This window comes from Desarmillaria tabescens (genome assembly GCF_030435595.1).
Source record: "Desarmillaria tabescens strain CCBAS 213 chromosome Unknown EV420scaffold_12, whole genome shotgun sequence".
Classification (NCBI taxonomy): Eukaryota; Fungi; Basidiomycota; class Agaricomycetes; order Agaricales; family Physalacriaceae; genus Desarmillaria; species Desarmillaria tabescens.
The window spans coordinates 848,313-875,760 of record NW_026848311.1 but is presented as its reverse complement, the minus strand read 5'-3'; the positions used below and the strand labels follow the sequence as shown (position 1 = coordinate 875,760).

The 27,448-nt window shown below is 49.0% G+C and overlaps 11 protein-coding genes across 11 annotated transcripts; 7 read left to right on the top strand and 4 right to left on the bottom strand.

Moving 5' to 3' along the window:
- Positions 1-15: 15 nt before the first annotated feature.
- Positions 16-3,375, top strand: EV420DRAFT_222604 (kinase-like protein). Its single transcript, XM_060481285.1, has 11 exons — positions 16-311; positions 375-512; positions 563-814; positions 864-1,003; positions 1,054-1,599; positions 1,653-1,858; positions 1,916-2,323; positions 2,372-2,608; positions 2,668-2,801; positions 2,856-3,018; positions 3,072-3,375. The coding sequence occupies exons 1-11, from the start codon at positions 153-155 to the stop codon at positions 3,245-3,247; spliced, it is 2,559 nt and encodes an 852-aa protein (XP_060332705.1). The 5' UTR covers positions 16-152; the 3' UTR covers positions 3,248-3,375.
- A 100-nt stretch (positions 3,376-3,475) lies between these two features.
- EV420DRAFT_1762865 (SAM-dependent RNA methyltransferase) lies at positions 3,476-4,680 on the bottom strand (the record flags this gene model as incomplete). Its single annotated transcript, XM_060480718.1, has 8 exons — positions 3,476-3,564; positions 3,621-3,672; positions 3,897-3,922; positions 3,976-4,104; positions 4,163-4,172; positions 4,228-4,482; positions 4,537-4,601; positions 4,659-4,680. 8 exons carry the CDS (start codon positions 4,678-4,680, stop codon positions 3,476-3,478), a joined length of 648 nt encoding a protein of 215 aa, XP_060332704.1.
- Positions 4,681-5,061: 381 nt separating this feature from the next.
- EV420DRAFT_1268014 (uncharacterized protein) lies at positions 5,062-7,383 on the top strand (the record flags this gene model as incomplete). The annotated part of the gene is made up of 2 exons (XM_060467417.1): positions 5,062-5,187; positions 5,239-7,383. The coding sequence occupies 2 exons, from the start codon at positions 5,062-5,064 to the stop codon at positions 7,381-7,383; spliced, it is 2,271 nt and encodes a 756-aa protein (XP_060332703.1).
- A 546-nt stretch (positions 7,384-7,929) lies between these two features.
- EV420DRAFT_1267893 (S5a Uim-1UBIQUITIN complex) lies at positions 7,930-8,351 on the top strand (the record flags this gene model as incomplete). The annotated part of the gene is made up of 3 exons (XM_060467414.1): positions 7,930-8,033; positions 8,081-8,100; positions 8,155-8,351. The coding sequence occupies 3 exons, from the start codon at positions 7,930-7,932 to the stop codon at positions 8,349-8,351; spliced, it is 321 nt and encodes a 106-aa protein (XP_060332702.1).
- An 871-nt stretch (positions 8,352-9,222) lies between these two features.
- EV420DRAFT_1641202 (uncharacterized protein) lies at positions 9,223-10,235 on the top strand (the record flags this gene model as incomplete). The annotated part of the gene is made up of 3 exons (XM_060477207.1): positions 9,223-9,756; positions 9,823-9,975; positions 10,032-10,235. The coding sequence occupies 3 exons, from the start codon at positions 9,223-9,225 to the stop codon at positions 10,233-10,235; spliced, it is 891 nt and encodes a 296-aa protein (XP_060332701.1).
- Positions 10,236-12,592: 2,357 nt separating this feature from the next.
- EV420DRAFT_1267762 (extracellular triacylglycerol lipase precursor) lies at positions 12,593-14,801 on the top strand (the record flags this gene model as incomplete). The annotated part of the gene is made up of 12 exons (XM_060467407.1): positions 12,593-12,719; positions 12,775-12,893; positions 12,948-13,045; positions 13,095-13,173; positions 13,222-13,392; positions 13,443-13,587; positions 13,634-13,903; positions 13,958-14,173; positions 14,225-14,347; positions 14,403-14,552; positions 14,605-14,639; positions 14,697-14,801. The coding sequence occupies 12 exons, from the start codon at positions 12,593-12,595 to the stop codon at positions 14,799-14,801; spliced, it is 1,638 nt and encodes a 545-aa protein (XP_060332700.1).
- Positions 14,802-15,556: 755 nt separating this feature from the next.
- On the bottom strand, positions 15,557-16,518 carry EV420DRAFT_222429 (uncharacterized protein). The gene has a single exon (XM_060481284.1). The coding sequence runs from the start codon at positions 16,369-16,371 to the stop codon at positions 15,913-15,915; it is 459 nt and encodes a 152-aa protein (XP_060332699.1). The 5' UTR covers positions 16,372-16,518; the 3' UTR covers positions 15,557-15,912.
- Positions 16,519-16,665: 147 nt separating this feature from the next.
- EV420DRAFT_1641199 (uncharacterized protein) lies at positions 16,666-17,766 on the bottom strand (the record flags this gene model as incomplete). The annotated part of the gene is made up of 2 exons (XM_060477206.1): positions 16,666-16,863; positions 16,918-17,766. The coding sequence occupies 2 exons, from the start codon at positions 17,764-17,766 to the stop codon at positions 16,666-16,668; spliced, it is 1,047 nt and encodes a 348-aa protein (XP_060332698.1).
- A 634-nt stretch (positions 17,767-18,400) lies between these two features.
- Positions 18,401-18,699, top strand: EV420DRAFT_1533364 (uncharacterized protein; the record flags this gene model as incomplete). Its single annotated transcript, XM_060472761.1, is given in 2 exon segments — positions 18,401-18,484; positions 18,495-18,699. Coding segments are annotated over 2 exon segments (227 nt in total), but the record flags the coding sequence as incomplete, so codon positions are not given.
- Positions 18,700-23,701: 5,002 nt separating this feature from the next.
- EV420DRAFT_222411 (uncharacterized protein) lies at positions 23,702-25,381 on the top strand. Its single transcript, XM_060481283.1, has 2 exons — positions 23,702-24,675; positions 24,730-25,381. Exons 1-2 carry the CDS (start codon positions 23,833-23,835, stop codon positions 24,928-24,930), a joined length of 1,044 nt encoding a protein of 347 aa, XP_060332696.1. The 5' UTR covers positions 23,702-23,832; the 3' UTR covers positions 24,931-25,381.
- A 684-nt stretch (positions 25,382-26,065) lies between these two features.
- Positions 26,066-27,088, bottom strand: EV420DRAFT_1533359 (uncharacterized protein; the record flags this gene model as incomplete). Its single annotated transcript, XM_060472760.1, is given in 3 exon segments — positions 26,066-26,085; positions 26,091-26,279; positions 26,336-27,088. The coding sequence occupies 2 exon segments, from the start codon at positions 27,086-27,088 to the stop codon at positions 26,091-26,093; spliced, it is 942 nt and encodes a 313-aa protein (XP_060332695.1). The 3' UTR covers positions 26,066-26,085.
- Between the last annotated feature and the right edge of the window lie 360 nt (positions 27,089-27,448).

Here is a 27,448-nt window from a genome sequence, read left to right as displayed (position 1 = left end):
ATTAGCACGTGGTTCGCTATCCTTGTCTCTTTCCGTCGATGTCGATGACATTGAGGAAACCAACTGTCCTCATAAACAAACCTTAACAACCTTACGCACAGCAGGATTGACCCCGGCGCGAAGTTGATAACGTCCCCTCGGAATTGCCACTAATGACTCCAGCTCCGATATCAAATCCTCCGTCGACGGGCAGGGTAACTACCGCCATTCCTGTAACGAGAAGGGAAGAGGACGATGAAGTCCGTCCGTACGTGATTGTATCAGAGATTGGCAAAGGAAGCTTCGCTACGGTGTACAAAGGATATCACGAGGTGTGTATCGTCGCTACTCTCTCGCTGTTGGCGACCCTGACCTTGTGTGCGAATGTAATACAGGAAACTCATGTCCAGGTCGCAATCAAGACTGTCAAGAGAGACAATCTATCTGCCAAGCTCTTCGACAACCTCCAGAGCGAAATCCAGATCCTCAAGTCGCTCTCTCACCGACATATAACGAGGCTCACTGATATTGTGGTAGGCGATACTAATATATCGTTCTCTGAGGCGTATTTAACATCGTGCAGCGCTCAGAGCATCATATCTACCTCATTATGGAATACTGCTCGGGCGGGGACCTCACCGGTTACATCAAGAAACGGGGGCGCGTCGAGACTCTCGAGTACATTCCCTCGCCTGGCGCAGCACCGCAATACTATCCTCACCCTAGGACAGGCGGTCTAGATGAAGTCGTCTTACGAAGTTTCTTGCGACAACTTGCTCGGGCTCTCAAATTCCTGCGACATCATAATCTGATCCATAGGGACATAAAGCCTCAGGTTAGTGGCATACTTCCGTATTGTACAGGACTACGCTCATGCATCGTAGAATTTACTTCTGAAGCCCGCCAGTCCCGAAGAACTCGCTAAAGGTCATCCTCTAGGCGTGCCAATCCTTAAGGTAGCCGACTTTGGGTTTGCTCGTTCTCTACCCAGCGCTATGATGGCGGAAACGCTGTGTGGTTCACCGTATGTCGTGCTTAATTGTCAGAGAGTGGTATCATATGACGCCTTGATAGATTATACATGGCACCTGAGATACTCGGTTACAATAAGTACGATGCCAAAGCCGATCTCTGGTCTGTCGGTGCGGTTCTCTACGAGATGGCAGTCGGAAAGCCTCCCTTTCGTGCTCAAAACCACATCGAACTTCTAAAGAAGATTGAGCATTCCAAAGGCATCAAGTTTCCCGACGAAGACCCTCAGTCAACAGCAGGAAAGAGCGGAGGCGGCGGCAGCACCGACCTTCCTGTACCAAATGACATTAAGAAGCTCATCCGTGCCTTGCTTAAGCAGAAGCCGGTCGAACGCGCGAATTTCGACGACTTCTTTGGCAGTCAAGCTATGGCGAAATCAAAATTCCCTAAACCACGAGAGTCTTCTCCCGAGCCGGAGCCCACATACGATGATGGCAAGCCTTGGACGGGACGCCCGCCAACTCCCCCTCATCATAGAATCATCCCGCCGGAGGTGCTGGATCCTACAGCGATGATTCCTCCAAGTAAATTCAACTTTCGGAGAACGTCAACATTGGGTGATGCGCCACAGGCGGAGACACCTATATAGTTCGTGACCTTCCCCCGCAGTAATTTTATCCTCACTAACTTCTATTATATAGTCCGACGCCGACTCGGGAACACGCGCCACCACCTCCCATATCTAGGCGGCAGTCAAGTCAAGCTCCTGTCACCGTGGAGAGAAAGCCTCCTATACCCGTAGAAGCTTCTGTCATCCCTGGAGAGACAGAAGAAGATGGGATTCTCCGTCGCGAGTATGTTTTGGTCGGAGACAGTCGCGCTCTGGAGTTCAACCGTGCAATAGACGGTAAATGTTTTCGTGTCACAACCCAGGCATACTGGATTACTTACATTCTGTCATCAGAGCTGAGCTCCGTTCCCCGCAAACCGTTGAATGATAGGCGCGTACCACCTTCACCCTCAGTCGAAGACCCGGCAGTGGATATCACCTTTCCGCCCCCTCCACATCCCAATGCTCCGCCACTATCACATTCTCCGTCAAGCATAGCATCGAGAGCTGCTACGAATGCATTAAATAGGGCACTCAGTTTAGCCTCAAAGAAGCTGTTCGGCCATCGTTCATCCCCATCGCGTGATTACAGTGCGCCTTCTTCTCCTCGAAGACCACAAATAATAGCCTTGGATGGCGATGGAGAACGTGATCCTCTCGAGGAACAACTCCTCGCTGAATTAGAAGATTTGGCACAGAAAACTGACGTGCTAACTCATTGGGCCGACGAAATGTACGAATATGTCAAGGCCATTCCGCAGAGTGAGTCCAATCTCTCTGTTACTTTCCCATCTAACTGGGTACCGCCAGAACCTCTTGCCGATCCGAACAGGTTTGCCAAGCGGGATGGAGAGGCTGATCGACAGGCTCGGAGACGGAAAAATGGCGAGATGGAAGCTGAATACAACGCTGTGACGTGTGTTGCGGTGTATATGCTCCTCATGTCGTTTTCGCAGAAGGGCATCAACAAGCTGCGAAACCATCAAGAGCATATGAAGATGCGGCGTCCTGACGGGGATTTTGTCGTCAGTGAAGGGTTTGATGATGGTGCGTCTTTCATATGCTCTTCATGTGAATTCTGCATGGCTGATGAGTGTTATTGATAGCATTGTCGTGGTTCAAGAATCATTATTTGAAGTGTAATGATCGAGCGATATTGGTCAAAACGTGGTTGCCGGCCCAGTACGACGGACCTAAGACGTGGCTAGACCAACTAGTCTATGACCGTGCGCTCGTTTTAGTGAGTCCATATTTGTGTTCGGAGATGAAATCCATTTATTGATTGATATGACAGAGTCGCACTGCAGCGCGGAAAGAACTTCTCGACCAGGCTACCAGCCCGGACGAGTGCGAGAAGTTGTATGAAGAATCATTGTGGTGTCTGTACGCTCTGGAAGATGATCTATTGCAGACGGAGAATCCATTCATGGACGAGGATCGGGAGACTATTGCTACTTGTAGGTGTTTTCTGAATGTCCGCTAGTCTCGTTGATGGATTATTGGATTATAGGGATCAAGAGGACCAAGTTGCGTCTGGTGCGATGTCGTGCGCGGATGAACATGACTGAGCGCGAACGATTGAACGATGTCAAGGCTGATGCCAACCTCGTGGATGTAGCCAGGATACCAGCACCATGGGACGCGAAGCCTAAACCAGAAGATAAGCCTCCTGCTCCGCCTTCATGAGAAACTGTCTTGTTTTTGCTCTCTTTTTCTTTCTGGGCCCATCGTATATATCTATATCTGTAATTGGTTGTATTGTTACTCGCATCGTTCATTTTCTCCTTTCATTCATCTGTCTCGGTATTAATTACACAAGCATGAGGACATCTATCACATATATCTGTTGCTTTTTATGTAGTTGTAGGTATGCCTGTAGATCTCTTTTTTTTTTTTCAATCTATCACGTCGTTGTCAGAAGTCGAAGCTCTTGTTGAGGTCTTCATGTAACAGTTGCCGCATTCCTGATGGTAATTTTGGCTCTGAGCCTTCGGCAATGTATCCTGTGTGGGCGGGTTAGTGAGTGAGTGAAATAGCAGGTGCGTGGGGAAGGACGGACTGAAAGGCATTTCGACGCTTTCTTTAGCGTTGAATGTGATTGTTGGGTAGTCCTGTTAAGGATTGTTACCATGAATATGAGTACAAGCATCTATAGATGAAGGACGAATGGGGGCGAAACGACCGGAAGTCTCGAGTGAGGGACTGGAGGGTCACGACTTTGGCCCGTCATCGATCTCCGCACCGATTTAAGGATAGAAGAGACCGCGAGGAGCCTGCTCCTTGGTTCATATATATATACTAGCCTGCGACCAGAAGCTATTGTATCTGGACTCACGATGTAAGGTATCTTATCGATGGGAACTGTAAAGAATGGATCAATAAACGAGCTGGTATTTTAAGAATCAAACGCGTACTTTTATCTTCCACGACTAGTTTTGTGACACCTAAGGCAGTGTCCGTCGTCATTTGAATGGGACCCAGTCGTCGTGTGGGAAACCCCAAGTCTCGTAGCTCAGCAGTTCTATCCCGTGGAGGATCATCACCTGTACCAAATGCTCTTCAAAAAAATGGTGTACGCTGTATTTCAGTGGAGATCCTTACCGAGAATTCCCTAGATGGTCTTTCCTCCGTTAGTGCTAATAGTTTGAAAGGATGGGGCAACATACCCCGAACAAAAACCACTCAAACCGTCCATCTCCGTCTTCCGGCGATAGCTGCTTCTCTGCTTTGGGATCCAAGAGGCACACTTTTTCGATTGGTAGTACATCCTTGATCCTGTCCATCACTCCGGATTGGAAACACGACGCTTTAGCTAAGGTGCCGCTGTTGTCCATGAACGAAGCAGAAAGCGCGTCGGCGGATGATTTTGATAAATGTGTAAAATGCACTTGGGAACTGGGTCCTGCTAGCATTCGCATGTGCTGAGTAATTTGGTAGGTACACGTCCAGCAGTTCATCTAGTGACGAGGACAGACCGCATACTCCAATGTTGCCCAGGGCGGGATGACGCGAGTTATCTCGTCATCGTCTTCCATATGTTCTGACGGAGATAATCAAATTTTTATTAGGGAATTAGAGAATAAGACGGAAAACATACCGATAACGTAGACGAAACCCATTCTTAGCTGCAAATCAATAGAAAGTAACGTACTCTTTTAGAGTGGAAGATATACAGGGATCCTTTGGTCTTGTTTACCGTCGACCTCCGGTGTACGGCGCTTTTTTCTTGACAGAGAACGCACAAGTTACAATATTCAGAGGCTTCTCAGTAAATTAAAATTCATTGTATGTACTCCGCGCTTTCCCGTGGAAGGTTGCTTTTTACCCTAGGATCCAGAATTAAAAATTTTGTTGAAAGATTGCGTGGGAAAGATTACGCACGTGATCGCCGGCGAATCAAGCACCGCAAATCTCAAGGCCATTCATCGTTCCGTCCTCAACGTCGCGGACGACGACAAGGCCATCGACCCCCCTTCCTCAAGAGCAAGACATCGACGGGGATGGCCAATTCACCTTCGCACTCGTCGACTCATTCGATGTCCTCGAGTAACCTTCAGCCTCCGAGTATAACCGACCAGAAGCGGCAGAGAAGAATGACCAGTCCGTCTTCGATGTCCTTGACTCTGGTTTGTCCTGTATTCACTGCTTTTATTCTGTATATAATGTCATCTATCTAGCCTGAAAAATCTCCCAGTCAATCGTCGTCAGGACGACCACCATCGCCTCTTCGCAACCAGTTCATCCCGAACACGTTCACAGGCATCGATGCCGAATCCGAAGACGGAGATGAAGATGACGACGATGAAGATGGGCAATGGATGCGCTCGCCCTCTCCGACGTCCTCCGTGTCTCAATTTGCAGCCAACTGGGCGAATCGAGTAGGAAATCTTGTTAGTGGTATCGCGCCCCGGTCTCCCGGTAGCATGCCCACGGACGCCGAAATTGAGGCAGAAGCTGAAAGAGAGCGCGAACGTGGCCGCAGGGAGGCCGAGCGAATTTTAACAGAGGAAGCTGCTGGTCGCAAAATGGTGGAAGACCGCGTTTTGGCTATGTTAGAATCGACGCGGTCTCTTCCTCCTCCTCCGTCTCGTTCACAGACAATGCCGGCCTCCAATCCTCCATCTCCATCCGCGTCCCAAAAAGAGAGTATGGGCTGGTGGACAGCGGCGAAGAATCGGCTTACACCGACCAAGGAACTCACGCCTGCGCAGCAGGTGATACAGGACACCAAAGCACGGGATAAGGAGCAGAAGAGGAACAGTAAGGGAAAGGAGAAGGAGAAAGAGAAAGGCTGGCCGGCTAACACGCAGACCAAGTATTCCGATCCTGCGTACCTGAACCTCAATGCTCCCACTACACCACCCCGACGACCTATACCTGTCTCGCCCAATGTTTCTCCGACGCCTTCTCGTCCAAGCGCTACTATTATGCCTCCTAATCTAACACCGTCGCCTATGCGACATACTGACTCTGGATCATCACCGTCTCGAGAAGCGCCTCCTCTTTACGCGCAGTTCGATGCTGAAGGTACACTTGATGTACATGTTACCCTTCTCACCATCGCAAAGCGATTTGAGAAACTGGAGAAATGGACTGTTGGTCACGTTCGAGCTTTGGAGGAACGTATGAGCGACGTCGAGCGATGGCTGGTTGATAAGGAGAAGGAAAAAGACGAAGCTTCTGTCCATGAGCCCCCGGTTCCGGCTCCCAATTGTGATAAAGAAATGCAAGAGCTCCGTGATGAAATGACTGAAATTCAGAGTCGCGTAGGGGAACTTGGAAGGGAGATGGCGAAATTGGCAACTGCGCCCGCCAATCTCTCTTCCGTACCCTCACGCCAATCGGCAGAAATATCCATTGCACCACAAACTACATCATCTAGGGTCGTTCAAGGAAATTCCTATCCAACACCTGCTATGAATACCCCAAATCACGGTCGATACCCGTCTGGAACAGTTCTTCAGACCAGTCCGCCCTTGGGATCATCCAAGAGCTCCGTCAGCCGTCTCCCTTACCCAACAGGCGACTATGCCTCCCCTCCTCCAAACACTGTCACTTCCTTCTCGCCTCCTCATTCACCCCCTTCAGCTTCCCGTACCCGACCTCTTTCCATTTCTGGTCTTCCTCCAGTCGGGGTGGGTTTAGGCATTAGCACAGCGGCTACCGCTAGTCACTCACCCTCCCCCTCGCCTTCGCCTTATTCATCTGCTTTATCGTCGGCTCAACCTGCCTCTCGTTCTTCAAGCCCAGCACCAAAGAACCTACCACCTCCCCCTGGATCACGCAGACCCAGTTACAGCCCAACCCCAGCTCCCCGAAAACGATACACCGTCGCACTAGGCGAACCCATCACGTCCCCTCCAGAGGAACAGGAACGGTCCGACGGCCCATCCTCATCCGCCTCATCCTCCATTGGCAGAGCTTACTTCTCAAGCTCCCCCAAGGCTGTCAGCGATGAGGAAGAGTTCCAAGAAGAGACCATCGGCAAGTCCAGCGCTTCGAGGATACTTGGAAGCAACACCGGTTCTAATTCTGCGCCTGCGTCACCCCCGAATGCGGATCGACGCATTCGGGCACAGTCGACGTATGGGTTCTCCTCACTACAAGCCCCGCAGGCGTCCATATCGCCATTAAAGCCGAAATTGCGGTCGCGGTCGACTGAGCGTAGCCCCGTGCCGACGCCCCCTGCACCAGGCAAGTTTGTGGATCCGTATGTGTTGAGGCAGCAGAGTATGAATGCGAGCAAGATTGCTACCCCCAAGCCAGTTGGGAAGGTCCCGATTGGGCAGCTCGTTGCGTTTTTTGATGGGGAGAAGAAGTAAAGTAGATGATTTTTTTATGCGTATTTCTTTTTTGTGTTGTGTTGTGTTGTGGTGGTGCATCATCTATACCCTATAGCATTATCTTTTTGGGTCTTAATCAGAATCCAGTCCTGTGCAAATTTTCCTGGCCGCATCCGTTATGTCCTCTGTGCAGAAGTGTTGCGAGTGAGACCCCCTGCGTATTCTGTGATAACTGACTTCATTACAGGAATACCGTCAAGGAGATTTATGGGAAAGCATCCAGGCCATGTGAGTATGTATCTCTATCTATGATCTCATCTCTAGAAACATACTACACGTCCAACAGATCTCGCAGCTCCTCACACTTATCCCACCTCGCAATGATGCATCTCTGACCGTCCAAAATCAACGAACTTGAAATTTGAAACTTTCAGCGGTGTGCGCCACTTTCCGTGGCAGTTAATTCAAATTCTTGCGCGTCGACGCGTCGGACACACGTGAGCTAGAACGGCGAGGAGGCCAGGGGGATCGTGACACTGTGACAACTCTCGCTATATCAGCTATATCATACTCCCATCCACCACAATGCAGATTTTTGTGAAGAATTTGACTGGGAAGACGATTACTCTTGAGGCCGATGCCTCTGACACTATTGACAACATCAAAGCCAAGATCCAGAATAAGGAAAAGTGAGTTCAACCATCGCCTGGTCTTCGTTGCTCACCATATTTCACAGCCTTCCCCCGGACCAACAGCGTATGCTCATTGTCATTTCGTAGATGGATTTATAGCACTGATGAACGATGGCAGGGCTCATTTTCTCTGGGAAACAGCTGAAGGATGATCACGCACTCTCTGATTACAATATCCAGAAGGAGTCGACTGTTCATCTAGGTAATGTTATTACTGCATTCATGATACCCTCGCTTCATACCACTGACACTTTACGTAGCGCTTCGTCTCCGCGGCGGTGGCTACCCGCAATATATCTTAACCAAAGCCGCTGAACTGTACGACGACGACACCATCGAAAACAAGTTTTACCCTTTGTATGACAAGATTTTGAATTACTGGTTCTCTCCGACCGAGGGCTTCGACGTCAGTCCACAGTGGGTCATTCCAGGCACCAGAAAAACGGTCGACTTTGCGATTACCTTTGTTGTCGAGTTTCACCACCACCCCTTGTTGCTTGTTGAGATCAAGCCCCCGTCAGACTTTCACGTGGATTCGGGTTCGGGACGGGAGGCTGCGATCGTCCAAGTCATTCAGCGCCTCGACGAGGTTGGGCCGATTAATCAGCAATTGGAGCGACTGTATGCTATTTCTGCGATTGGGAAGAGGTGGAGGGCGTGCTACGCCTTGAAAGGCTCGACTAGCAAAGATGCTCAGCCTGAAAAGAGTGTACCAGCACAAACAAACTCTCTGAGGTCCTCGCACCCTCAGTGTTGGAACCCAGACATTACGTCGGACGCTTCTTATGATTCTCTTGAGTCCATTGTTCAGACAATCAAGGGCTACATTGGCTTGTAAGTGCTCTTGTGCTCTGTAACTGGTGATTCTACCCCATTTACCGTGTGTTAAAATGTCTCCACTTCATAGTTTGATGCTGGAAAAAATCATGTCTTGACGCCATCGTATTGAGCACGAAGCGTCAGAGAAATCGTACCTGGAACTGCGTCAACGGGTTGAGAAAAATCCAGAAGGAGACAGTTGACATCCGAATTGTCAGATACGGTGGTCCAACATAAATATCCAGAACCCAGAACAGAAGAACAGGTCGTTGGAACGGAACCAGCGTTTTGGAGTCTTGCTGAAGATGTCTCAGAGTATCAGCTATTGCCTTTTTCGTAAAGACTATGGGCTATCTGCTCTACCATCATGCAGCGCAAATCGGCCAGCACCGACATGTGTATCTTCATCCAGGAGCCTGAACAGGATGCAACGAGCGCCACGTTCCTTCTCATGACCCTCAAGTATCATTACGGCTTCCTCCTGTGGGGCCTCGGAAATATCCATGTCGAATACGTCGAATACCGTAAATCGAACTCACTTTGGGACACGGGGCATGAGTACCTGGTGGTGACGGTAAAGGAATCGTCGGGAGCTGGGCGGACAGGGTATCTTTTGGTGGACAGGCTGGATGACGACCCTACAGCGGGTGCACTCGTCTCTTTTTCGCCAGCAAAGAGAACCAGAAGATGGGATCCACCCGATGCCCGCGAAAGAGTCGTCATCTTGTTCAACACTGACGAAGCTGTGAATGTACAGGGTCAATGCGCCTATGATGTTCTTATGACAATGGACCTTCGCCAGGCGCCACGACATGTCACATTCGAGGACTTCCTGCTCCTCGTCAAGATCGCCTCGAGGAAAGCCCCGTCGCATTCTCAGTGCTTTTGGCTTGCCTACACCGTTTGAACGGTCCTCGAGCTGGAGACAGGAGCGCACGTCGAACGGACAAGGCATGCCATACGCCAGGGCAAACATTCTTGGCTGTGGCTGTGGACGAACCTTTTGTCTTCTGGGAGAAGCGCCGATGGGACGGACGATTCGAGGACGCCAGAGATGATAAAGTCGGAGTGGGAAGAAGCAAGAGCTGTTGCGAGCCAGGAGTTGGATGCATCACTACAGGTGAGCTTGACCCCTATTCTTGAAAAGAATAGACCCTTTTCATGCAATTTTTTTAGGCACTTCTTGCTCCAGAATTGGCCGCACGCGAAGAGGCAGAGGAAGCGCTTCAACAAGGACAAGCCGCTTTCCAGCAAGACCTAGCAGTCCTTGAACGAGAACGGGCTGGTCGCCTACAGGCAGAGGCTCAGGTCAATGTGCTTCGAGCGACGTTGTTAAGAAGACTCAATGAGCTTGCTGGTAACGTGTCCACCAATGTGTAAAGTCTTTTTATTTCTCCTTCATTCGCTGTTCTATGTACTACTACCTACCGTCTCCTTCCAAATTCAATGGTCGTTGTCTTCTTTCTGCGTTGCTGTCCTTGCTTTTTTTCTCAGATTACCTGACTCGCTTTCCCGTTGTTGCCGTCCTGCAATCCTGCGACGACATCCATGCTTATAACTTGACTGTACACCGAAATTTCGTTCGACTTCGGTATCCCATTTCTTCAATCTTCCCACAAACCTCCCTTCCGGCATCTACTTCCCTGCGGAGAATAATCTCATCTACTCCCGACCAGACCCTATACTCTCATTTCGTCGGTGGACTCATCTACGGTCTGGAGAACGGTGTACCGGATTTCTGAAAACTGGTGTTATAAATAGACTAGTGTTGTAACTATTTCCGTGAAAACCCTTACTGATCTCTTGTCTTTGCACAGAAGCGGACTCTTGTTTTCTTCTCTTCCGCTTGGGATGCGCGAGTAAGAAGCACAACAACAAACACTCTGAGACATCTTCAACAAGACTCCAAAAAGTTGTGTCCCCTTCTAGCGATCGGTTCTTCGGTTCTGGGTTCCGGATATCTATGTTGGATCACTGTATCTGACAATTCGGATGTCAACTGCCGCTTCTGGATTTTGCGAGGGAGATGCTCACGCTAAATAAGCGTTGCTCAGGGTCCGACATGAGCGTGTCATCGTGTCCGTAATGAATCTAGCTGACACCTTGGGTCGCCTACCATATCGACCACCTTCATGATGGTTTCACATCCCACCGAACTTGGGTTTCCAGGGTAGGAAGTTATCAGCTGACGAAAGAATATGTCCACATCTTCTATCTATTCATCTGTGAGTTCTAGATACTTGAACACGCAGGAGCGAACAGCCTGTGCGTATAGAAATTGGTGGGAGTGGACGAGTGTAATATCAGACAGGTGAATGCGTGCGCGAGCTGTAATCAACGAAGAAAGACAGTGATCTGGAGTAGAATGCCTTGGTCGCATGGGAACGGCCCAGGTAAAGCTTAGTGATTGGGAGGTAGAATCGGGGGAGGTCTGTACTAGGTTGTCATAGTGTTCTGGTCAAGACTAATGGTCCATTCTTGTGTTTTTTTTGGTAGATTGAAATCATGTTCATTTCCCCTGCGCAGTACATAATATTAGTCGAACCGCGATTCGGGTGATGCGTGGTAGGGAACGCGGATAATCCTGCCAAAGAAGGCTTCGATATATGTATTGGCGATTTGATTTCTTTGCGTCTGGCCACTTCTGCTTCCTCGTCATACTCAAGTCACGGAGCCGAATCCCGCAATGCCGCCGAACATTCACTGCGCAGCTCTATGTATCGAACTGTAAGCCTGAAAGCCGGGTTTGACAAGGAGAACTAGTTTCTGTCCTGGAATCTGTGGCTACATAGCGTGTAAAGTTCTATTTCTCCCGAAGGATCACGGTCGCCACTAGTATGCAACCACGACTCATTGAACCTTCGACAAATGCACGTCTCGAGGTATTCACTACAGTGGCTGGTGCGTTTTTGATGGCGTAAAATGGGATTCTGAAAGGTTTCGATTTCAGCTTCAGTTTTTACGCCCTCGTTTTGAGTACTATAAAGCGAAACATTATGTCAATTCCTTTGTTCTATAGGGGAAAAGATTTTTCATACCGTTTTTACAGACGGCCTTTTTGGGACTGACAAAGGCTTCGCTAGAACAAAACCTTTTAAGGTTTCGTTTTTTACGATCTAAAATGACCCAGCCTCTGCTGTGATTAACAACTGCAGCAGTGATGCATTGGGTAAATAGAACTCTAAACAGAAGGGTACAATTTCTTTCCTGATTTTGTCCTTCCGATTATCATGGCTTTCGCACACAGCTGTGATAACTTGGTGTAACTTGGAGGGAAAGGCTCACCACTGCCGCCGTACGCATTGTGCAAAGCTGACCAAACAAACAACGCGTCTTTCTTCACCTACAATCATTCGGCAACACCTAGATTCTTTTTTTCGATACCCTGGAAATACTGCATACAGGGTATTCTGTTTCAAAGGTTTTGACGACGTCCTTTGATCGGCAGTCGCGAGCCCATGCTCATGTCGAGGTCAAAACGCTGACAATTCGGATGTCAACTGCCGCTTCTCGACGCGTCGAATTTGTCTCGGATTTTCCATAGCATTAAATCTGGTCGAAGGCAGGCAAACAGCGATTTTCACTTGGCCCGCAGCAGCTGCGCATGAAGAACCTGCATTTTATGATGATAGCCCATCTTCTTCGTCTTTCCAGACGTTCATGGATTCCATTTGTCGCCGAACTCTAAATGCTACATAAAGAGACTGTATTCACCTCCATTCCTCATCGCTTGAACCATGCTTCTTGTGGTACCCGTTCTATGCTACGCTCTCTTGGCTGCTGCTGCAGATCCCGAGGTCCAACTGGGCAACACGACGCTCATTGGGAGGGATGTTGCAGGGCTGGAGCAAGAATTCTTTGGAGGTGAGTCCGAACTGATATTCCGTGCAATGATGGTCCCGGCTAAAACAAAAGATAGGTATTCCCTATGCTGAATCTCCAGTTGGAGCCTTGCGTTTGCAGCATCCTGTATTGAAAACCACTATCGACACCGATGAATTCGATGCTCAAAATTTTGGACTAGCCTGTTTTCAACGCGTAGGGTTGTTTCGCTTGGTATCTGCGATTCTGTTTTAACTGCAGGAGTAACAGAACGTTTCAATCGATGAGATCTCGGAGGATTGTTTGACTATTAACATAGTTCGGCCGAAGGGAGCGTCTTCTGAGGATCCCTTGCCCGTTATGTTCTGGTAGGATCATGTTTTCATTTCTGTGGTCCTTGTGTTGATGACGCTGAAGGACCTACGGAGGCGCTTTCTACGGAGGTGCTTCGTCATCCTTCAATGGAAGCAATATTGTTGCCCAGAGTGTTGCCAGAGTAAAGTTCCGCGTTCCATCAACGGTCTCCTCGGCTAATTGCCTCTAGGGCACTCCCATCATCTATGTGAACTTCAATTATCGGCTGGGGCCATTGGGCTTCCCTCAAGGACAGGAGGCCGACGACAGAGGACAACTCAACCTCGGAATCAGAGATCAACTAACTGCCCTGCAATGGGTTCAAGAGAATATTGGCGTGTTCGGTGGTGACAAAACCAAGGTGCACAAACTCGTTATACGTCGATTCTGTTGGATAATGAGTCCGAGTAGGTTACGATCTTTGGAGAAAGTGCTGGAGCAATGCTGACGAATCTTCTGCTTCTAAATGCGTCGATTTCTGACTTCGCCAGGGCTGCGGTAAGAGCACAATCGCTTGACAGAAGTTACCATTCTGACTCATTGGCTAGATCATGGAGTCCGGTTCTGCATCTTCGCCTGTGATTTATAACGCGTCTACAGAGAATCCAACTGGCAGTATTTCGTAGGAGGGACACCCGGCTGCGAATCTGTCGCTGACACGAATAATACTTTTGACTGCTTGCAGGCAGCGAATTCGTCTGCTATATATCAAGGATTTTTGGAGGCGTATGAGCTGGCCATAGAAGATATAGCTTTTTATCCTGTGCTGGACGGTCCCTCGGGTACTACTCTTCCCGATCTCCCCACACGCCTCTGGGCGAAGGGACAGTTTGCTACGATTCCGTTCATATCGGGCACGAATCTAGATGAAGGTATGCTATGATCCGTTTACAGGGAGGTTCGAACTCAACGTTGGTGCTTATCAGGGACTCTCGGCCTGTCGACAAGTATCAATTTCACCGATGACGCCATCAAGGATTTCATACAGACCACCTACTCTGCGTTCCCACCTTACCTCTCTGATGAGATCTTGGACCAGCTTCTCGAGCTGTACCCTGATGATCCATCCTTGGGTGCGCCGTATGGCACCGGAAATGAAACTTTTGGGTTGTCTCCAGGCTGGAAGAGAGTGGCATCCATGAGTTAGCATCGTCCCTCTTTCCCAATAAGATACACTCAATCGATTATTTCAGCTGGGGACTTGACCTTTGACGCTCAACGTCGGACATGGACACAGACTGCTGCCGAAGCGGGCGTGAAAGCATACGGATACCAATTCACGCAGAATTCGTCGTCGTACTCGGCCGAATTGGGAGGTGTGTTTTTTCCTCTTCCTGAATCCATTTGGCTGATACTAATATGTTTTTCCAGTTCCACATGCATCCGAGATAGACTTCGTCTACGGAAAACTCAATTCTTCGAGCGAGCCTGCTTCGTCAATGCTGTTGAGTGAAATGATGATAGATTATTGGGTTTCCTTCGCTACGAGCTTGGATCCCAATGATGGTTTAGGGACGTCTCGTGAGTGACTTTTTGTGCTGCTGTCGAAAGTTTGTTCATCACTATCTTCCAGGTCCTTCCTGGCCGCAGTACACGCCGGAGAATGAGGTACGTCGAAACACTCATCGAATCGGGGTTTTCTCTCACTGATTCGTGGCTCCACAGGTGCTCTTACAACTGAATGGCGACAATATGACGGTCATTCCGGATGATTATCGGAAGGAGCAGATCGAGTTCCTTCGAGATAACGCTGATGCTTTCCACCGGTAAAGGAAGCATGTCTATTACTTCCTCGTATCAGCACGCATAGCCTTCCGTTTTTGAAATTTGTCTACTGAAAACATGTATAAGAGCCATTGAAGGAGCGCGAGGCCTTGGACTTTCAATGGTCTTGCGAACAGTTCGGTTATTTAAGCTTCACCTTGCGGTAAAAGCGTCCCGTAACATTTGTTGGGGAGAAGAAGTAAAGTAGATATATTTTTTATGCGTATTTCTTTTTTGTGTTGTGTTGTGTTGGTAGCGCACATCTATTATCATCTATACCCTATAGCGTTATCTTTTTGGGTCTTGATCAGAATCCAGTCCTGTGCAAATTTTCCTGGCCGCATCCGTTATGGCCTTTACGGAAGAGTTGTGAGTGGGACTCCCTGTGTAGTCTACGACAACTGACTTCCTTACAGTGTGGGCACCTGCTAATGGGGTGTGAAGAGCACAGCGGCAGAGATGCATGAATGATTGTCGTAGTAAAGTCTGCTAGAGTCTTGACTACTGATGGTGGAATACTTTGACCATCCAAGAGAGCGATAGAAATGCGGCGGATACCGTTAGACAACAGCAACCACGGATGCTATGGTCGCAACTTGTAAACTCAAACCCTGAATCCCGACTTCATCCCCGAACACAGTATCAATGAATTCCTCTTCACTCTCACTTCCGCCCTCGTGCTCGTACCAGGCGGATTCTCAGCACTATGCCCGGGAAGTAAATTAGTGCATAGCATAGAGACGACTATCGCAAGAAATAGCTCGGTAGGTATCTTAGCCTGGAACTGCGTCAATGGGTTTGGATACGGAAGACTTGTGTTTTGGAGTTTGAAAACGAGCGAAAGGAGCAGGATCGGGAGAGAGGATTAGAAATGGCAGGTAAATCAACTGAAAGACCGGGAAATTTAGAAAAACCCACTCAGTTGTGCCAAATTAACGATGTATCCCGCAAAGCAAAACCCATACTCTGCTTTTTGCGGTCGCCATTTGCAGCGCAAGCGGCATAGGCTTCGGAGTGAGATAGCGACGAAGAAAATGATTACTTCGATAAAACACAAACTTTCACAGCCAGAGCCTTGGCGCCAGTTTGCTTCCTTGTCGCGTCAAGACTGAATGGCTTACTCCGCATACAGCCATATATAATAAGCCTTATCGTTGGCAGAACAGACTTGGATGGGCACCCCGTTCGTCGGTAATTGCAAGGTCGTAGTTTCCTCGACATGCTGACGGACCGCACCGATGGGACCAGCAATAGCCCGAACAATAGAATGTATAGCTGAAAAGACCTCATAGGCATACTCGCTCACGTCCTCTTCGCCTCGGAAAGACATCATTTCCATACTTTCCGAGGCATCCCGACAAGACACGCCAGCGATATCGAGGCTATTGACCAGTCCGACGAGGAATTCGATCAGCCTTGGGAGGAGGATAGAGTCTGGTCGGCAGGAGATAGGCCGATGGGCTACATCTTGGGCAGTACAAATCTCAGGTGGCATCGATGTCGGATTTTTTGCATCTGGGTGCAGCTGAGGTCGAGGGCGAAGGAATGGTAAAACTCTTGAATGATTGCGGGGCATGGACACATGGAGTATCTATGGGTTGAGTGGCATGCGAGTCAGACTTAAAGAGGTCAGCGTTAAATCGACCGTGATTCACACCCCGGACCACCAATGTCGCCCCTTCGCCATTCTGCCTAAGCTGTATTAGCAAAGGTGGCCACTCAAACTAGTTTCATAGTTTCGAGTCTGTACCTAAACACCTTACAGGTCATTACTCATAGCTTCCAACGCCTGCTGCATCAACTGACCGATATCCGAGGTAGTATTATATAGAACGGTCGAAAATGACGAGTGAAGGAGAAATGAAAGACTCTACGCATGAGCGGGCACGTTACCAGTAGAGTGCTGAAGTTTCGTCAACGTTGCTCGGAGCTCGTTGACTTTAGCCTCTGCCTGTATGCGAGCAGCCCGCTCCTGTTGAAGGATTGCTAAATCTTGTTGGCGAGCAGCTCGCTCTTGTTGAAGTGCTTCCTCTGCCTTTATCCGTGCCAATTCTGGAGCACGAAGCGCCTAGCAGATGCATCAGAAAGGTCTATCCATCTGAAGAACGGCAATCAAGCTCACCTGTTGCAACGCATCCCATTCCTGGTCTGCGTCAACCTTTTCCGCTTCCCACTGCAACTGTATCATCTCTGGTGTCCTCGACTCGTTCACTCCATTGCCTCTCCCTACCGCGAGTTTCTTGCCCAAGGAAGAATGTGTGCCCTGGCGTTCAGCATGCCTCGTCCGCTCTACGGGCGCTCCTGTCTCCAGTTCGAGAACTGTCCAAACAGTGTAGGCAAACCAATAGCACTGGGAATCTGGGGGGACATTCCTCGAAGTGGTCCTGACAAGGAGAAGGAAGTGCTCGAGGGTGACGCGTCGTTGGGTTAGATGGAGGTCCATTGTCATGAGGACGTTGTAGGTGCATTGTCCCTGTACGTCCAGAGCTTCGGTGATGTTGCGTAGGATGACGATTCTGTCGAGGGCATCAGGAGGGTCCCATTTGCTGAATCTCTTGATCTCGGCGCCAGCGCGGTGAATACGGTTCGTGATTTCCCACTGATTAGGGGGTGCAGCGGTGAGACTCGTCGAGGAGGAAGTGGGAGCTGATGTCAAGTCGATGTCTTGCACATCGGCTGGATCCGAGCCGGCTTGACTGTCATCATTTAGCCGGTCCACCAAGAGGTACCCTCTCCGCTCAGCTCCCAACGATTCCTTCACCGTCACCACCAGGTACTCATGCTCCAAAGAACTACCAGGTAGCTGAGATTTACGGTATTCTACCCGTTCGACATGAATATTTCCGAGGCCGAGCAGAAGGAAGTCGTTACGATTCTTCAGGGCACTGAGAAGAAGTGTGGAGCTCGTTGCCCCCCGCTGAAGCTCCTGCGTGAAGATACACATGTCGTCGATAGCAGATTCAGGCCGCATTATCAAGTAAAAGATGGCGGAGAATAACCGGGTGAGCCACTGGCAGTGGAAGGATATTATTTCTCTCCTTTGTCACCTCTTGGCAAGCAAGAAGATCATTGATGGAGATGAATGAAGGTTTTTCGCACGATTTTTTCCAATTTTGTCTAGAGTCGCTGGCATTATTTAAATACAGTTATTTACCGGTCATTGCAACACCATGGTTCAATGAAACACTTAGCCTCTTGCTCTCCCTCCCTTCATCCTTCATCATCAACTTGTATTACATTGCTGATGTGTATTGTATCTTCATGTTCTGCAGTGATTCTTCATATGTGACATGAATAATATTCCCGAGAAATTGAGGCTTCTGTTCTAAAAATATCTATTTTCTCATGAACTCAAAATCTGACCTGGAAATGTGTGTCCTCCATCTGAATGTAATCACCCACAAAGGCCTCAATAATGTTAATGACCTTCTGAAGAACCTGTGTGACAGGTTTGAGACCAAGCGGCCATTATCTGAGGAGTCTAGGGCATAAATAAAAGTGCGGTTCTGCCAAGCCATCACCTTTGATGGACAGTCTGACAGTCCAATGCGTCCATTATTGCCCTGCTGCCTCCGAACTTTATTTCTCCTCTTGTTCAATTTTTTACTATGCCTGGACATGCCAAATCAAACTCGAAAAAGTGTCAGATTGCTCACAAATGCCATGACCAGCTAATGGAAAAGGCAGTCATTGCAAATGATTGCATACAAGAATGAGCTTGTCAAACTACCTGGTGCTCCTCGGAAAGGTGCAAGAAAAATCTGCAAAGATTTTGAGGCTGTATATCAGAGAGAGACTGGAAAGGAGATCTCACTTTTCTATAGCACTCGAGCGATTCCGAGTAGCTGACTAATGAGGTTTGGGTATATGGGCCGGACTGTTTCAATGACTCAAAATAGCCTAGAATACCCACGCCACGATAATGCTGTGAAAACGGACTTGTACTCGCACCTTTGAGCATCTTTTTTTTACTGTATCTTATTGTTGTATAGTATTACACATTCTTACATTCAAACCTAGTCAAAATTCCCAACCAATTGGAACCTACAGTAAATATCCAGTTTTGCTGTTTCATTGACCGGTAAATAACTGTAGCCATGACCTTCCCCTCACCACCGCGACCTTGCCTACGCACGGACCAGAATACTGAGAACATGATAACAAAGCACATGTTGATGGCGAGCACTGCAGCCTGGCCATCTGTTACATTTTTTCTGCGAGTTTCGTTCTTCTCAACATTTACGCCAAGCCCGCTTACTTGTTAGTGCTTCTTTTTCTCACTCTGCTCGCGATAGCTAAGGCCGATATTGAATTCTTTCTTCGCCGTATCATGAATTTGGTCCTACCGCTACGCAAGCATCTTCGTTATTGACCTTACTTACCATAACTCTCTAATACTGTTGTTTCGTCCGTTTTCCATCCTTGATCAGTTTGTCGACGAATAATCTCCGGAATTCGGTGGGTTTGGTAAGTCCCAGCGGTTTGTTAAGGTGATTGTGCTGATTAGCCATAAGGTGAGAGCATACGAGGATTGTGGACATCAGGAGCATCACATGACCCGGAGCCTATTTTAGCAATGAGGTCGGATCATCCTAGCCAGCTGCCGCACCGTGCCGACATTTGTCAGAATAAAGGCAACGGGACGTTGGAGGATTAGTTCGGGACGTTTGAAATGGGGGCATCAGGACGTTGAAGGATTAGTTCGGGACATTTGAAAAGGCAACTTGGGGATGTTCATTGGATGAAGTTCAGGACATTTGGGGGGGGGCGAGGTTCGGGACGTTTGAAATGGGGGCATCGGGACGTTTGGGGGGTAGGGTTTGGGACATTTGAAAAGGGGACATCAGGACATTCATGGGATGAGGTTCAGGACATTGGAGAGAAATGGTGGGGACATTCGGAGGTGGGGTTTGGGACTTTGGAGGATTAGTTCAGGACATTTGAAAAGGGGCCAGATTCAGGACGTTTGGGGGGGTTGGCTTCAGGACGTTTGTGGACAGGGTTCCAGACATTGGAAGGTACAAGGTCAGGAACTTTTGAGGATGGACTTCACTGGACAAAGTTGGAGGGGGGGAGATGACTTGCGATGAATTATCAGTTCTAGAATTGGTTCATACACAACATTTCAAGTTCTGACATGCTACTCAGTGACTGCCAGGTCCAGACTTCTGGGTGTGAGGTACTAGGACCCTAGAAATATGTGCTTCAAAGCTTCAGTGAGCCTACCAGACATTGAACAAATGTGACATATGGTTCAAAGGTAAGTATAAGAAATGGCCTCAACTTCCAATTCTTCATGTAAGCCCATATAAAAAGGATGGTAAACATCTTTGCATCTTTTCTCCATGAAACTGTTATTCCAAAATAGATGCCCCAAACTCCCACTCTCAAATGCCTTCAATTTTCAACCTCAAATTTCCAATTTCTACATTGAATATGTCCTCAGCTCTTCTTCTATAGAAACGTCCCCATCCTCAAACGTCCCAAGCATTTCCCTCCAACATCCAGAACCCCCACCCCCCAAACATCCTGACCAGTTCCCTCCAATGTCCCGAACCTCATCCTATGAATGTCCCAAATCCCACCCCCTAAATGTCCTGAACCCTATCCCCCAAATGTCCCAAACCCCGCCTCCCCAAATGTCCTGAACTAATCCTCCAATGTCCCGAACCTCATCCCATAAACATCCCCAAGTTGCTTTTCAAATGTCTCAAATCCCACTCATAAACGTCCCGATGCCCCCATTTCAAACGTCCCGAACTTCATCCTATGAACGTCCCCAAGTTGCCTTTTCAAACGTCCTGAACTAATCCTTCAATGTCCCGAACCCTACCCCCAAACGTCCCCACCATTTCCCTCCAATGTCCCGAACCTCATCCCATAAACGTCCCCAAGTTGCTTTTCAAACGTCCCAAAGTGGATGACAGAATTGCACGGGAACGGGTTAAGCCGGTGGGTCCGGAGCAAGTGGCTGTGTTCAGAGAACAGACCAGGTGCGAGGACGTCTGAAATTCAAAGTACGCACACCCTGGATAAGGTGATCGTGCTGATTAGCCAGTGATTGATCGCTGGCCGAGGACAGGAAAGGACCCCGAATACCGAGTTGCGCTCAGGTATTATCGGAGTTTACCTTGCCTGTCAAGGTCTCCATGGATCTAAAAATGGCTTACTACATATTGTCAGTCACAGCGGCAGGGTCATACGTGGTCTACGCTATTATGAAGTACATTGACAAGGCCAACGGCACGGATTTCACTGGCTGTTTCCTTTTTAGGGACCACTTGCCAGTGCGACGATTACTACTACTACTACCACTACTAGCGGTTGTCCGTTCACGATTTTGATACCTTGCTTTGGCGGTTATCAATAGGGTGTTGGAGTTTCAAGTGTCGTGCATCACAGTGCAGTTGATGTCGGGATCATCGGCTGTCAGGGTTAGTCAGGCAAGAACTAGTTTATTACATCCTGTTGCTTCTATTAGTGTACACAGCGAGTAGATAAATAGGTAGTCGAACAAAGACAACCCTCGCCTGTTTGCGAGGGTTCCCTGCTATATCCAGGTGAGCGGCTGGAGAATTACTGCTTATCTCAACACAAACAGGCAGCATAACCCACAGTCCTTGTCGCTCTCGTTCTCTGTGCTGACTCTCGAGACTATCGCTACACCGCCACCCCGACACTGGTGTCGAGATCACCTTTGTCACTTGCTAGACCACGAGACGGTCTGGTTGTTCGCTTTGCTGGTCCACGAGACAGTCCGGCTGTTCGCTTTTCTGGTCCACAAGACGGTCCAGTTGTTCGTTTTTTGCTCTCCACATTCGTTGTTTGCCGCGTCGAGATCGCCTATAGAGCAAAATGTCGGACGAGTTGTTTGGTGCGCGTTTTCCCAAGTTATCGGTCGGAAACTTTGCGGAATGGCGAGTGATGATGGAGGCCGAGCTCACGCGTCGGAAGCTCTGGACCGACATTGTTGAGATTGAGGTTGATGGAGATGGGAAGTCGGAGTCAGAGATCTTGGTGGAGATCACGACGAAGTTGAAGGCACAGGATAAGCAGAAGATGGCGGAGGCTAGGGCCGAGATGATTTTGAGGGTGGATGTCGGGCAGCTGGCGCACATGGACTCGAAGGACCCACGGGAGATCTGGGGGAACTTGCAGACCGTGCATCGTGCACAGGGCTTTGCGACAAGCTTGTCCCTGCGAAGGAAGTTCTTGACTGCGAAGATGCTTGAGGGGCAGGGTATGGAGTCTTGGGTTGGGCAAATCAGGCGGATGGCGAAGGCGATAGAACTGGCCGGCATCGATGTTAGCGACCAGGATCTAATCCTTGCACTCACCATGGGACTTCCCCCTTCCTACGAGAACGTCATTATCAACTTTGACGCGACCCCACCCGACCAGCTCACACTCTCAAATGTGATCGTTCGCTTGCTCAACGAGGAGATGCGCCAAGCATCACTTGCCCCAGGACGCTCCGAGATGGACAAAGAGGATAGCGAGGACATTGCAGCCGTCGCCTTTCGTAGCGGCAAGGCAAAGGGCAACAGTCGAGTTGACCTCATTTGCTTCTTCTGCGATAAGCCTGGGCACTTGAAGGCCGATTGCGAGGAGAGGGCAAAGTGGTGGAGGTCCAGAAAGAAAAAGACTGCGGCAGCGGACTTTGCCAGGTTGGCTATCGAGAGCGATTCTGATGTTGCTTTCTAGGCTATTCTTTCCCACCACGGTATTCACCTTCCGGGGGTGTATGTTTTTTCTTTTCTTTTCTTTCTGTTTTTGGTATTGATGCGCGAACTTGCGGGGGTGTGTTGGAGTTTCAAGTGTCGTGCATCACAGTGCAGTTGATGTCGGGATCATCGGCTGTCAGGGTTAGTCAGGCAAGAACTAGTTTATTACATCCTGTTGCTTCTATTAGTGTACACAGCGAGTAGATAAATAGGTAGTCGAACAAAGACAACCCTCGCCTGTTTGCGAGGGTTCCCTGCTATATCCGGGTGAGCGGCTGGAGAATTACCGCTTATCTCAACATAGGGTTGAGGGAAAAACCTCCAGGGGGTTGGCGGTCGGTATTTTACCTATGTGAGCCTTGGAGGGGGTTTTTTAGGTGGTATTTTACTATGTAAAATACCTTGTCACGTGATTATATAATATATAATATATTCCAGTTTTCCTATGATTTCTTCGTTTTTCCAAATGCGGTCGGAGTCTCCTAAGAATTCAAGACGCCATGTCATCGTCTCCCTTGGTGCTTCAGTGACCTATGAAAAGTCTTTGAATAATTATCCTTGAGTCTACATAGACCTACAGCCTACTGCAGCTGCTTTGTGGGTGAAAATACTTGCATGTGATCTCTGTATTTTACCTAGCTGAAACCCCCCTCAGGACCCCCTGGTAAAATACATGGTAAAATACTATGTAATTTACTGTAAAAAACCATTTTGGTAAATAACCTACCCTTTTTCCCTCAGCCCTAGTTATCAAGATCTTCAGAACTGAATTGATAGTCACGTGATGCTGGCGAATCAACAAGCGCAGGTAAGGTCCTTCTTATGTCACTGGCTAATCATCCTTATTGGGACCTGGCGCTGGTAACACTACCGCCTCAGTGCCCGGCAGTCTACTTTCGTATAGTAGATATCGATGCGAACGGTGTTGAAATACAAATACAAAAGGCTACGTGAGTTGAACGCTTATTCATATCGTTTGCCTTCCGTTTATCTTTTCCTGCTGTCTCTTTGCAGTCTGACGTTACTAGACCTGGAGAAGCCAGCCTGGTAACAAAGGATAAGAAGTGATATTACAACAAACCCCGAAGCCACCCTCCCAGCACTCACACGCTGGGTCTGGCTCTTTAATTGGACTTGTGCCCAAAGGGCAGTTCATTCGGTAAACTTGTACTAGAGACCCCGATCACTTGGCAACGAGACCGGACCCAGGGACAACATGGACCCTGATTCCTGATTTTCTTCTTGTCCTTAAAGACGACGATGGAGAGAGATGATACTCTTTCAGTGACACCCGACTGTTCTCTGCCCTCATCATGCTGTCCGAATCTGCCAATTACGACCTATGTATCTTCTTACAGGAGCATACACAGGGAGCAACAAGCGCTACGCTTCTTCTCAATGTTCTCAAGAACCATGCGGCTTTCCTCGGGCAAGGTATCAGAAAGATTCACCTTGAAGGGGTTGAATACCGTAAATGTCGCTCGCGTTTGGAACATGAGTACCTGATAGCGACCGTGAAAGAATCCTCAGGAGATGGGCGAAGGGGGTATTTCTTGGTGGACAGGTCACTTAACAACCCTACTGGTTCGGATACGGCTAGCGCATGGGGGAGTATTACTTCTTCCTTGACGACCCCGCCGCCTCCTGCAGCCGCACCCTCTAATCAGTGGGAGACTTCGAACCATATTCATCGCGCCGGCGCCAAACTCAAGAGAGTCACCAAATGGGATCCTCCAGATGCCCTCGATAGACTCGTCATCTTGCGTAACATCGGCGAAGCTCTGAATGTGCAAGGGCAATGCGCTTATGATGTTCTTATGACGATGGACCTCCGCCAGGCGCCAAGACGCGTCACCCTCGAGCATTTTCTTCTTCTCGTCCAGACCACTTCGAGGAACACCCCGCTGTACCACCTCATCTTTTCCCAGTGCTATTGGTTTGCCTACACTATTTGGAAAGTTCTCGAACTGGAGACAGGAGCTCCTGTAGCGCAGACGAGGCATGCTGAACGCCAGGGCACGCATTCTTCCTTGGGCAAGAAACTCGCGGTAGGGAGAGGCAATGGAGTGAACGAGTCGAGGACACCAGAGATGATAAAGTTGCAGTGGGAAGCGGAAAAGGTCGACGCAGACCAGGAATGGGATGCGTTGCGACAGGTAAGCTTGATTGCCGTTGTTCAGATGGACAGACCTTCCTGATGGATTTGTTAGGCACTTCGTGCTCCAGAACTGGCCCGGATAAAGGCGGAGGAAGCGCTTCAGCAAGAGCGAGCTGCTCGCCAACAAGATCGAGCAACCCTTCAACAGGAGCGGGCTGCTCGCATGCAGGCAGAGGCCAAAGTCAACGAGCTTCAAGCAACGTTGACGAAACTTCAGTACTCTACTGGCGTTAACGTGCCCATTAATGTGTAGAGTCTTTTATTTTTCCTTCACCCGCCATCTTTAACTGTTTTATGTGATAACACCTAGTCCTGCTTTTAATTTTTGCTATCTGCTTTCGATGCATCTTCGCTGTACTTCGCTGTCCTTTCCTCCTTTAGTGAACCCTTTTGTATTGTGCTTTTGAAACCGTTTGCCAGTGCTGGACTGAAACTGTACGCTTGTCATACACACATAAAACACGTTTTTTTTCATTTGACTATAGGTCTCAGGCTTTCCTTAGTTCAACTATACCTTCTGCAGTCTTCTACCCTTCATGAGGAAAGGCACCTGAGCAGAGAGAATGCATCGCTCGAAGCCCACTTGTGACTTGCAAAACGCTCGGGAGTGAAATAGAGGTTACGACACTTCCAAGCTGCTAACATCCGGCTATTCCCTCCAAGACTTGAAGGTGTGGTCATCACGTCAGCCTTCAAATTAGTGATCGGCCAAGGTGGAATCGCCGGAAGATGCGCGCAATGTGTCGGCAGGAGATGGCGATCCTCTGGAAGGGCTACATCTTGGACAGTATAAGTTTCTGAGTCAGTTGGAGCCGAGGGTTGGATATTTCGCACCTGGGTGCAGCCAAGATCGGGGGGAAGGAAGGTTAAAAACTCTTGAAGGCTGGCGGGACACGAGGTATCTATGGTAGTGGTGCGAGGCATACGAGTCAGATTCAAAGATGTTTTTAACGCGAGTTTTCAGAAATTCGGCACGCCGTACCGAACGGCGTCTCAGGACCGCAAATGGGTCTGGAAGGTATCGTACAGAAGAGAGATGAAAGTAGGGTCTGGTCGGCGGGAGATGAGATGATCCGCGCAGGAATGGGATCAAGGGCACGTTAAAGTTGATGTCCGCAGATGCCGGAAGGAAGGAGCATCAAGGTTTGTGGGAAGCTCCTGAGCTGGCGCTTCCACTGAAGAAATGTGATGCCGAGATCGAACTTGTACAATCAAGTTATTAACATGGATGTCGTCGCAGGATTGCAGGAGTTGCATGGCAGTAACGGGAAAGAGCGAGTCGGGGGATCCAAATGGTCGATAGAAAGACGGCAAGTACAGTAACGTAGAAAGAAGATAACGTCTATTGAATTTGAAAGTGAGATGGTAGGCGGTAGTACATAGAACAGCGAATGAAGGAGAAATAAAAAGACTTTACGCATTGTTGGACACATTACCAGCAAGCTCAAGTCTTCTTGACAGCGTCGCTCGAAGTTCATTGACCTGAGCCTCTGCCCGTAGGCGACCAGCCCGTTCTTGTTCAAGGATTGCTAGGTCTTGCTGGAAAGCGGCTTGTTCTTGTCGAAGTGCTTCCTGTTCGGCCAATTCTGGAGCACGAAGCGCCTAAAAGATGCATGAAAAAGGTCTATTCTTTTCGAAAGAATAGGGGTCAAGCTCACCTGTAGTGACGCATCCCACTCCTGGCTCGCAACAACTTTTGCTTCTTCCCACTCCGACTTTATCGTCTCTGGCGTCCTCGAATCGTCCACCCCATCGGCGCTTCTCTCAGAAGAAAAAAGGTTCGCCCACAGCCACAGCCAAGAATGTTTGCCCCGGCGTATGGCATGCCTTGTCCGTTCGATGTGCGCTCCTGTCTCCAGCTCGAGGACCGTCCAAATGGTGTAGGCAAGCCAAAAGCACTGAGAATGCGACGGGGCTTTCCTCGAGGCGGTCTTGGCGAGGAGCAGAAAGTCCTCGAAGGTGACATGTCGTGACGCCTGGCGAAGGTCCATTGTCATAAGAACATCACAGGCACATTGACCCTGTACATTCACAGCTTCGTCAGTGTTGAACAAGATGACGACTCTTTCGCGGGCATCGGGTGGATTCCATCTTCTGGATCTCTTTGCTGGGAAAAAAGAGGCGAGTGCGCCCGCTGTAGGGTCGTCATCCAGCCTGTCCACCAAAAGATACCCTGTCCGCCCAGCTCCCGACGATTCCTTTACCATCACCACCAGGTACTCATGCTCCGTGTCCCAAAGTGAATTCGATTTACGGTATTCGACGTGTTCGACATGGATATTTCCGAGGCCCCGCAGGAGGAAGTCGTAATGAAACTTGAGGGTCGCGAGAAGGAACGTGGCGCTCGTTGCACCTTGTTCAGGCTCCTGGATGAAGATACACATGTCGGTGTGGGCAGATTCACGCTGCATGATGGTAGAGCAGATCCGAGTCGCCTCTCTTCGTCATCACCTAATAACGAAAAAGGCAACAACGACTACTCTGAGACATCTTCAACAAGATGCGAAAACGTTGCGTCAGTCCCATTGCACCCTTCCAACGATCCGTTCTTCTATTCTGGTTTCTGGATATCAACGAAACCTTTTCCCACTTGACACGCAGCAGCTTATACGCGCGAATAACCTGTGCGTTATGACGATGGTCTGACATCTTCGTCTTCTTCCCCAAACTCAAAATGCTACCCTCTTTCCCAAAGTTCCTCATCGTGGTGTTGGTGTTATGCTACGCTCCCTTCGCTGTTACTGAAACTCCCGAGGTCGACCTGGGCTTGT